Source organism: Pectinophora gossypiella, chromosome 17 (genome assembly GCF_024362695.1).
Source record: "Pectinophora gossypiella chromosome 17, ilPecGoss1.1, whole genome shotgun sequence".
In the NCBI taxonomy this organism is placed as follows: domain Eukaryota; kingdom Metazoa; phylum Arthropoda; class Insecta; order Lepidoptera; family Gelechiidae; genus Pectinophora; species Pectinophora gossypiella.
This window is the reverse complement of record NC_065420.1, coordinates 11,197,182-11,208,504: the sequence shown is the minus strand read 5'-3', so window position 1 is coordinate 11,208,504 and position 11,323 is coordinate 11,197,182. Positions and strand designations below refer to the sequence as shown.

Genomic DNA, 11,323 nt, shown 5'->3' with positions numbered 1-11,323 from the left:
CATCACCAGCCCATTAACGTCCCCACTGCTGGGGCACGGGCCTTCCCTATGGATGGATAGGGAGATCGGGCCTTAAACCACCACGCGGGCCCAGTGCGGATTGGTGGTTATTAACGACTGCTAATGCAGCCGGGACCAACGGCTTAACGTGCCTTCCGAAGCACGGAGGAGCTCGACATAAAAACTTTTTTTTTTGTGGTCACCCATCCTATGACCGACCTTTGCGAAAGTTGCTTAACTTCAACAATCGCAGACCGAGCACGTTAACCGCTGCGCCACCGAGCTCCTCATTTTAATTTTTTAGTGAAACAAATTATCGATGAGTCTTTATTGGAGTACGTACCTTATCGAGCTCCATAAGCAAGCTATCTAAACTCTCGTCGCACAACTTGCCGACTTCAAACAGCGTGACGGCGTGGCTCTTCAGGTCGGGAGACAGGTTGCCCATCATCAAATACGCTGCTAAGGTCGAGTCGAACAGTAACGCCACGCGCTTGGTACCGCCGTTCGAAGGGTTACTTGGTAGAGGTTCTGGCTCTGTGTAAGTCTGGATAAAAATAACATAACATAACAAATACTTTATTGCACAAACAGGAAAAAGCAAAAAACAAAACAAAGGAGAAATAGAATTAGTACAATAGCAGTAAAAAATAGCAATAGTAGTATTTATTAGTAGTAAAAATATGAGTTTTTGTTAAGATTTGTTGTCTGAGTTATCTATTGTGCATTGTGTTGTTTTAGAAAGATGTTTGGAGAAGGCCAGACGGTCCGATGACCTTGTCAGTTGTAGTCGACATTGAATGAGTGGTACGCAACCGCACACCCCGGACACTCATACAAAATTCTCATTCTTACCGAATGGCGGTTAAAAGCAATATTTCAATTTGACATTTGTGTGTATACGTCGCGGGAATACGGAGGACTGCGTGTCCAATATAATAACGCGCTCAGGATGCTGTTGGGGCTGCCGCGTTTTTGCAGCGCATCTTTAATGTTTGCTGAGACGCAGACGGATTGTTTCTTTGCAATAGTAAGGAAACGTTCCGCCTCAATGATGCGTCGCTTGGAAGCCAGCTCCAACGGCATCCTGGGTGTGTGGGCGGACCGCTGGGAGTCGCCATTGATGGCGCGATGGTTGCGACTACACGCACACACACCTCCTCCCGCTAGACGACTCTAATTTACATAATTTGATTTCATAAATATACAGGGTGATAGTGACATCGTCACGAATACTCAGGGGGATGATTCAGGCCATGATTCTGAGTTAATATCAAGTGGAATTTTTCGTCGCAAAATTCATGTTTTTTTTTAGTTTTTTTAAAATTATTTTCAATTCTATACTTTTGCGATGAAAAATTCCACTTGATATTAACTCAGAATAATCAGCTGAATTATCCTCCTCAGTATTCGTTACGATGACACTTACACCCCACACAAGTACATACGGTAGCCATACAAGTAGGTATGGGTGTTAGTGACACCGTAACGAATACTGAGGGGGATGGTTCAGACCATGATTCTGAGTTGATATCAAGTGGAATTTTCAGTCTGAATATTCCTGAAAATTTTTGTGTTTTTTTTTAATTATTTTCAATTCCATACTTTTGCGACGGAAAATTCCACTTGATATCATCTCAGAATCATGGCCTCAATCACCCCTCAAAGTTTTCGTTACGATGTCACTAACACCCTGTATATTAGTCTACTAACATTAGGATTAAGTAATATGTTACTAACATCTATGGACAATCAATAGTCTGAAAATAAAGATTTTGAATTTGAATTTGAATCTGAATTGCGCACTTACTTTTGTATGCGCAACTGTCAAATTGCAATATTGCTTCGGTTGCTAATTTGACTAGTTGGAAACTAACCTATTCTGGAAATGTCATTATAGACGTACCTCTTTGGACGTGGACGGCTCCTGTTTTATGAGAACAGGCTCCATTTGTAGCGTGTCCTCGTCGCTGGCGTCGAACGATAGAGGGTTGATTTGTCTGTAACTGAACGTATATCTTAGCATTAGAATTTACAAATATAAATTGAGTCGTATACTAGGTTCAAGATAAATTATGAAATTCGGATTACTAAATAAAGACAGATCTAAAACTAACGAAAAACATTTTTTTTTTCTATTTAACTTATTTATGTATTTTAATTTTAACAAACGTAATAATAAGTCCGATATTTTATCACGTTTTTCTATGACGTCACAGTGTGTTTCTTCATACAAATTCCATAGTAATTCCGTGTTTTGACGTTAAGTAAAAAGTAATTGATTTGATTAGTTGGAAACTAGCCTATTATCTTTACTTCCCACTGAAAAGGGTACAAAAAAAGAAAAAGAATTCGAGAAACCTCGGTGAGGTGTGGGTACTCAGTTCACGATGCGATGGATGTACCTCTGATTACCCCAATTGCAATATATCCGTGACCTTATGTTGTGTTTTGCTGTTGGCAGAAGATCTTTGTGGAGTGTGGTGTACTCACGGCGCATGCGTGTGCGTGGTGACGGCGTGGCGCCAGCTGCGGTGCGGCGCGGCGGCGGGCGCGGGCTGCAGGTTGCGCGCGAACCCCAGCCGGCAGTACAGGGACACCGCCTGCTTCACCAGCTCGCATTCCACCTGCAAACTCCGCTCTGTTAGAACTCTAACAGAAGCAACCACTTACCCGGAAAGTACCATAATAAGCTTCTATACCCAAGTTAGTGTATTGTGATCGCGACGATCCTTGCGTCGTATTCCTCAGTGTTGAGGGTCGTGACTTCCCTTCTGTATCACTTTTCTGTCCCCAGCATGACTCAATAGAGTCAGGTGTGTGAGTGAATCACGCTTACCTAGCAAATGGCTATTCCCTAGCCTTAAAGACTCTTGTCGATTGAGAGTCTCCCAGATCATAACGAGTCGGAAAATCAGACAACAGCAGACAGTTCTAATCCCTCAAGGTGAAGGTTTGAAGGTTCTTCCCGTTTTCTTGACGACGAATCAGGAAAATTAAGAAGCAAGTACACAATGGCCCCGATTCCTGTAGACACCTTTAATTTTATTTTAAGTTATAACCGTCATTTTCTCATCCGCCGAAAAGGAAAGGGACGGATGATTGTCAACAAGTTAATTTTAAAATGAATGAATAACCCGTGCGAATAAAATAGGCATCTCGCTGGTATGCAATCCGTTTGACGTGCTGTCTACTTAATTCTGTCGGGTTATTGGTCGATGCAAAATTTTTTGACGGTTGTTTTAGATTTCTGCTTAAAATTGACGTGTATTCCATACATTTTATGCCTGTCCCTTTCTTTTTCAACGGATGAGAAAATGACAGACATAACATAACACATAAACTGCCTATATACGTACCACTGCTGGGCACAGGCCTCCCCTCAAAAAAAAAAGACAGTTATAACTAAAAATAAAATTAGATGGCGTCTGCAGGAATTAGCACCAATGGGGTTGGTAATTCACCTCACAATTCACACGATAGAAGAAGCACCAATGAAATTTTAAGTAGGAAGCAACGCAATACCTGTAATACAGTAGCCAGCTCAGCCACGGTGGTGTGTTCATCGATTGATACGAACACCTTGTAGAGCAGCGTCTCGAAGTAATCGCCCGCAATACGGTTCATGACGAAGCCCTTCAGCGGTGGCACGGACACGCGGTCCGCAGCCGTTATCGGCACGTCCAGGTAGACCAGACCGCGTCTGGAATACAACAGGCTACTTGACACCCTAGTCAGTTGAGATACTTTTTACGAAACGTCAAAACGAAAGTTTACTTTGGAGTTTGTATGGGAATACTGCCCTGTGCAGTCAATAAAAGCGGTCAAACATCGTACTCATTAAATATATAAAATACTTTATTGAGCATAATGGACACAAAATACAGAGATAAAGACAACATATACAGAAAAGCACAACAGGCGGCTTTATTGCTCATACCGCCTTATTGCCATCACCCCGCGCCCATGTACCCAGCAATGGGACGTATATATATAATAGGCTATTTATGTCATGTTATATTGTGGCGCCATCTATTGCATGTGAGCGGAACTAGGTGGCCAACTAGTTGGGTCCGCCACAATATAACTAAAAGGTGCAGCGCTAATCAATCGTTACCTGTATAACGTCTTGACGTCGTTGTAGTCCAGCGAGCCAGCCGTCTGCGAGCCGCGGTCGATCAGCAGGTCGATGAGCGCGCGTTCGCTCTCACTCAGCGGCTACACATGCCGATTAGTATGCATTATAGGGGAAACCACAAACAAACAATATTACTATTAAAAAAAAGTTAATGAACGAACTTTATTATGGACCGTCAACTCACAATCAAAAGCTTCTTGTAAGGTTCTCAATACAAACTTGTACTAAGCACATTTTTTTTGCCCTTAAAAAGACTTTGAATAGGAATTCAATAATGCATTTAATAACAAATCTAAGAGTTAAACTCTCACTAATTTATGGTTACAGCAAAAACTCTATTATATGGGACATCATTATGCGACTGACACACAGCATGCGAGGAGAAGGTGTATGCACTATAGACCTCTGCCTAAGACTTCGGGGTACAGGCGCGTTGTTATATTTTAAGTGAGATAGTGAGAATCTCATTATTATTGGCTTAATAAACACATATTCCTAACGTTATCTCGCTTATCTAACTAGAAGATTTGGCTGTTGTCTGGTCGTTTACAGGGGCGACTGCCAATCTGACCCGAAGGGAAAACCAGTCCAGTTACAAATTAAGCTTGCAGGTAAGGCACATACTTCGAAAACAGTAAAATGGTAACCACGGCATAGAAGAAAGAGGTTAGAATGGCCAAGGGAGCGCAGCACACGCGCCATACAAGTATGAGCAAATAGTTCATACTTCAAATTTGCACTCCGCTCATCCGCAAACTTTACGACCCACTGACCTCCGCGATAATATAAAAAGGTCGTCTTGTACATTATAACCTGTAAGGCAGAAAATCAAGCATCGACTATCATATCATGCAACGAAATTTCTCCTATTTATTCGTAGTCCTTATCACAAGAAAGCTAAAAACCTAAGTACAACCAGCATTTTATCAAAAAAATACTTTTGTATGCATGCATCTTACGAAAAGTAATGATAAAATTGCTGCCTATTGCATAAAATATAAATTGTCGGTAAAGTGGTTATGGAATTTGAGAAGCAGTAGAGTTTTTTTTTTTTGTTATTTTGTCCGTAGGACAGGCAAAGGGATCATAGCCCATACAGCCAAGTCATGTGTTATATTTATTTATATGTTTTTAGTTATAAAATTCATAGAAGGCCTAAATCAAGTCTGGCGTATTTTTACAAAATTAAGGCCGAAGCCAAGAAGCAGTAGAGTTGTCGCAGTTATCTGTATGCAGGAGTAGTAGTAAAAGAGAGTGGGGTTGAACCGGCGACAGCAGTCGTACCAAATGCGCGTTAGGGTCTTTCCAACCTCTTTCTTCTATTCCGTGATGATAATAGTCTATGGTCATACCTTGACGTCATCCTCCAGCACGTACCCGAGCTCGACGCGCCACCACGGCTGCATGGGGATGTTGAGCGGCACCCGCGGCAGCAGCGCCCGTATGGCCTTGCTGCGCCCGCGCCGCCCCAGCGACCGCGCACGCGCCACCAGCTCCAAGTACTCGTTGCGACCGATACCCAGTAGCCGAAGACCTAGGGCGGTAGTATTGTCGTTATTTTCTGTTCTTTATCCCGGTTAAGGCTCTAAACCACTCAATTCGATTTTATGAGTTTGAATTCATGTTTGAATCATAGATAATTGATATCACGTGGTTTTCAGGATTTGTGCCGTGTTAATGGCAATAGACACGCCCCTTATTACATGGGACTTAAACTTAGCTGTCAAAGAGTGGATGTATATGTATATCTAATACTATTATTATGTTACTTGTCTTTATGTCTTTGTTTCTGTGTACAATAAACTGTTAAAATTATAAATAAATTAACTTTTGTGCACTTGTGGATCTGGAGTTTTGCTTTTAACATCCTTACGCATTTCATTATCCTGCTGTGGACGATTTCACAGTTCTAAAAGCGTGCTTCTCCCGCGTAAAAACAGTGTGATAAAGTATGTTTTATCCACTAGAGAGAAAAGTAGCTTTTTAATTTCAAACTCAGATTATATTATGATACATTATAATCTGAGGAGGAGCCCGGTGGCGCAGCGGTTACCGCGCTCGTTCTGCGATTGTTGAAGTTAAGCAACTTTCGCAAAGGCCGGTCATAGGATGGGTGACCACAAAAAAAAAGTTTTCATTTCGAACTCCTCCTCCGTGCTTCGGAAGGCACGTTAAGCCGTTGGTCCCGGCTGCATTAGCAGTCGTTAATAATCACCAATCCGCACTGGGCCCGCGTGGTGGTTTAAGGCCCGATCTCCCTAGGGAAGGCCCGTGCCCCAGCAGTGGGGACGTTAATGGGCTGGTGATGACATTATAATCAGTGATATGGAACTCCGTTATAAAGACCCAAAACTTATGTGAAAAAAGCTTTATTGCCTCGCCTCTAGACAGATAAGACCAGAATACAAGAAAGAACAATTTGAAAAAGAAAAGCAGCCAGCTTTCTTATTAATTATTAAAAAGTTTTTACAACGGGAACATCACTAATTATAATATCGTGTTTCGACATATACTTTATACTTACAGTCAGCCGCAGTGAAGTTAGGCATGGTGTCGTAACTCTTCTCCATCTCAATTAGGAGAGCCACCACCTCCACGTAGTATATAAAAGGGGTTATCCTTAAACCTGCAACCATTAACAAAACAGGTTGGTTAAAAAGGCCACATCGAAGCAATTCATCTAAAAAGCGCAAAGTGAAGAAATGTCAAATATAAATCTTGCTTTTTAAATAAATGAGAACAAAATCTGCCAATTTCTCCCACCAGATGTCGCTACTGTTGAGTGTTCTTAAAATTTTAAACATTGTTTTGGTGAGATTTTTACACTCTGCACAATTATTAACTTCAAAATCATAGTGATATTTTCCTTAAAGATTGGAAAGAAGAAAAACTTATTTACAATCAAAATAGCCTTTTTCCAAGTGATGGCTGTTTTTGTTTTTCATAACTATAACATAATTTAGTGTACACTCAACAGTGCTGCCACCTACATTTAAGCTTCTAGTTTTTATCCTCATTACTTCAATGTGGCATTTCTAGCCTCCTAGATGGTTATAAAGATTCGCAAGTAAACATTTAAAAGAACTTCTTCTATTGTGAGGTGGATTATCAGTTTTTTTAAAATTTTGGGTTTTTATCCCCGAGACATTTTCAGGAAAAACAAAATTTTGTATGGCGGCCATCTTGTTTTTCCGCCATTTTGTTTTTTTTTTCACCGGTGATTGGATTTTGGCATAAAATCGACGTGTTCAATAAATTTTATGCCTGTCGATTACCCGTCCCTTTCCTTTTCGGCGGATAAGAAAATGACAGGTATAACTTAAAATAACCTTAGATGGTGTATATTGGAGTCAGCACCATTGTAATGTGCCAATTTTAATAACATACATAAAGATAAGGAAATGATAAAATATGGAATAAATTACTAAAAATTACAATAGTCACTAGATAAATCAGGAGTTCTGTACGTCAAAGAAGAACTATCTTAATGCAAAGATTTGAAATAACACATTGGTTTATTGGTTGTTTTACCATAGCTAGTTGGTACAATTTTCAACCGCTTTTCATTTCTAAGTTTAATCTGATGCACTTTATTATACCAAGTGGTAAGTTTCCAGCTCATCACTATTATAATATATTCATAAACAAAAACAAACGGGACAATTATTACTAAATACAATGTTAATAAAATATATAACATAGTCAAATTAAAAACCTACACTACAATACGTCAAAATACACACACACATATATACATATAAAAACCATATCAGGCGTCAAGAAGCCCTCCGGAAAGCGAACCCCGCCCGAACGTACCCATTATGCTTGCAGCGTTGCCTCTCTGGACCGCAAGTGAAATACGCTGCGCGAGGAAAAAGCCAGCTCGAGGGTCTCCGCCTCCAACCCTTATACGGCGACCAACATCACGCACCAAAGCTTTGGCCTCAACGCCCCAAGGTCCCGCTGTCTCTAACGCAAATGGCACGAACTCATACGCTGATTCCAAATTGGCATACTTATTGTGCTTCCTGAGCGCCGCCGCTTCAGCCGCCGAACCGGCAGACTGTTGCGTAGCGCCCCGGTGACAAAGCGAGTATGTGCTAACACATGTCGCGTCCCAAATGAGACACCGACCCCTCTGCCACGGAATCAGCGTAAGGCCATCCGGTTTTTTGCCATCTGCCCTAGACAGCCCGGGAGGCTCCAGGACACACGGGACTCCGGCAGAAATAAAAGCACGGCGGATGATGTCGTTCACCGCATGATGGCGAGGTCGACGGCCGGCGCACCGCATGCAGCTCAAAGCATGGTAACCATCCGCTTCCACCCTGGCACCGCACACACACGTATGAGGCTCGCAAACAGCGCATCCGAGACGCAACGCTGCAGCTATCCTGAGCGAGTCGTCGTCCAAAAGCGTGCCCACGTGCGGGGACGGGAAAGCCTGGAGCCAACAGCCTGATTCAGGTCTTGCCGCTGCACGAAGCCGGGCCGCTTCCAACCCCGACGCCTCGTCGATGAGATCTGCCACCGAACGGGAAGACACTATTTCGTCCCAGTCTCTTTGACGTTCCGGATGGAGCGGCTGGGTGCCACCCGGGCATAAAATCGACCAAATATCCATGGCCTCTACTGCGTACGGGATACAGAGCCCATCACCATAAGAAGGTAAAATACGAGTGACGAGCTCCATGACCCCATGCGAGGAGGCCAAGAAGGCAATTGGACCTGATTCCTGCAAGCGGCGCACACCCAGCCCGCCGTGTCTAATAGGCAAACTAGCCTGGCACCATTGGGCCTCATTTAGGGCCACGTTCAGTGTCTCCTCCAGAACCTGCCTTAACGCGCCATCAAAACCAGCTACCTCAGCCGGGAATCGCCATGTAGGAGCTGTTCTGATGACGTACGTCAATTTTGGCATGGCCAAGCAGCTACGAAGGAGGGTTAAAGAGACGTGTGCGGGCAGATGTTTTAAGTGTTCCGCTAGTGATTTCAACGTTTCTGTTTTTGAGGACAAACAATCAGGCACCCCTTCCGGGAAAACAGGCGCGCCCAGTAAGCTCAAAGATGCCTCATCGACGATCCTGAGCCCGGGAATTAGGGACTGAAATCTTTGATACGAGTCTAATGCCTCCAGGCTGCAGGGAAAAAACTCACACTTGGAGGCATTTACCTCAAGGCCCAGCTTCCTTAGCGCCGGGAACAGTTTCCGGACATCCCTTTCCACAGTATCCGGACTACCTCCTATAGTGCCGTCATCCAGGTACCACACGTTCAAAGGAGCCTCCAGAGAAGATATAGTTCTATGAATAGCCAGGCTAAAAATCAGTGGGCCAAGAGGATCTCCTTGCTGTGCCCCTATCTGTGATTTGATATCCTGGCCATTAAAAATAAGGTTACTTGACGTGGAGTAACATTGATGTAGAAAAGGAAAAATTTCTGGCGCTAGGTTCCTAACCTCGTCCAACAACACATCCCTTTCAATGCTGTTGAAGGCATTCCGAACATCAAATTTGATGATTACGTCGTTGCTTCCGTCAGTCATGGCAAAAATCCTAGCCGCGTGGATTGCCGCCTCACACCCAAGGGGAGTGCCAAAACCTACTTGATAAGGAAGCAAATACGCAGCCATATCTGCCCTAACAGCCCGGCAGCACAGTTTGGCAACTAAACGGCGGATAGTATTCCCCACTGCAATGGGCCTTATACCCCCGTCCTTTTTAGAAAGAGCGCACAAGGAGCCGCCATACAGAAAAGGACAGACTTCCCTATTAAGTTGTCCCCTCAAAAGGAAATTACACAGGCGTGTTAGAGTTTCCAATAGTAAAGGCCCATTGTCTCCCGCTGACGAAGAAGTAAGTTCCTTGAGATGTTCCGGCCTAAGCCCATCCAGGCCAGCCGCCGATCCACAAGGAAACGAGGACAAAGCTGCAGACACATCCTCGACCTTAACAGAGAGGAAGGGGTCCGCTGGGTCAGGCGCGGGGGGTATGTTCAAAGGGCGAGAAGGAGCAGGGTGTTTATCCCTTAACGCCGCCAAGGTATCATCATTTGATGGAGCAAAAGCACAATCCGAAGTGAGCAAGCGGGCTGCTCCTCTAAGATCCCCTTCATAGAACTTTGCCTCCACAGCCCTGTACAGAGATGGAATTCTGTGAGGAACATCCTCCAAGTGTAAGCTTAACTGAGCATTAGAAATATTTTCCTTCACCTTTGCTGTCAATGACATTGTTGAGGTGCGGTCTGGAATCTTCAAACACGAGAAGGAAAAAGACAGCAAATTAAACCAATCCCCCACGCTATTTGATTGGAGGCATTTCTCAATTAACGAAACAAGCCTGCCCGCCGCCAAACACCTCGCACCCTTAGGGATATGTTTCAACACACGCGTATTCATTTTTAACGAAGCCAGGTCACTGAGAGACTGTGAGTTTGAAGAATCGGTGTCCGTCGCACCTGCAGTATGCGTCTGACCTTGTATGGCATCAGGAACAACGTCCTTGTGCATGCGACCAATATGAATACGGAGACCATGAGGGACCGCATACAGCTTGCCCGAGTTAGGGCAATAGGGGCAGGGCTCGCGAGCAGAGCTGCTCATTATAACAGTATACAAAAATAAATATGTATAAAGATGTTCAAACATCTATAACAAAAGAAACTTATGTCATCAAGACATAATTATTTACTTGGCGTACAATTTTGACGTCATCACAAATAATTAAAATCCTTATAAAATGAACAATATTTACAAACGTAGTGATCTATATTCTCCTTGATTACAAATTCTCTATTCAGAGGACAAAAATAAATAAATAAATAATAATAATGTCAACAACCTTCGCGGGAATAATCCAAAAGAAATAGGACAATAAATATAGAAGATTAAATAATACATTAAAGATCAAATTAAAATGTTACTTAATACAATAATTATCAATATCATAACAATTATGTCATAATTAATTTTGGTCGAAAAATTACATCACAATTTATTATTATCACAAATTTTACGATTGTTTGAACAACAGATGTCAAAACGTATCTAATAAAATTTAACAAAAAACAACCCAATATGGAATAAAACCTAACTACAACGAAAACATTTCTTTCTGAATTTTAATCATTAATAACTACACCAATAACCACTGCATGTATGAAAATTTTGATAAAAGTGGAAGAGGC

At 42.7% G+C, this 11,323-nt stretch overlaps 1 protein-coding gene across 2 annotated transcripts in view; it reads right to left on the bottom strand.

Moving 5' to 3' along the window:
• The window catches only part of LOC126374146 (protein FAM91A1), a 54,788-nt gene that overhangs the window by 41,479 nt on the left and 1,986 nt on the right, over window positions 1-11,323 (bottom strand). For both annotated transcript variants that reach the window (XR_007567406.1, XM_050020614.1), the window contains exons 4-10: window positions 6,663-6,764; window positions 5,491-5,672; window positions 4,118-4,218; window positions 3,526-3,703; window positions 2,494-2,627; window positions 1,907-2,006; window positions 344-547 (exon numbers count right to left, since the gene is read on the bottom strand). Coding sequence is in view for 1 of the 2 variants with exons in the window: in XM_050020614.1 (XP_049876571.1) it covers window positions 344-547; window positions 1,907-2,006; window positions 2,494-2,627; window positions 3,526-3,703; window positions 4,118-4,218; window positions 5,491-5,672; window positions 6,663-6,764 (1,001 nt within the window). In the remaining variant the exon portion in view is untranslated. The remainder of the gene's footprint in view (window positions 1-343; window positions 548-1,906; window positions 2,007-2,493; window positions 2,628-3,525; window positions 3,704-4,117; window positions 4,219-5,490; window positions 5,673-6,662; window positions 6,765-11,323) is intronic.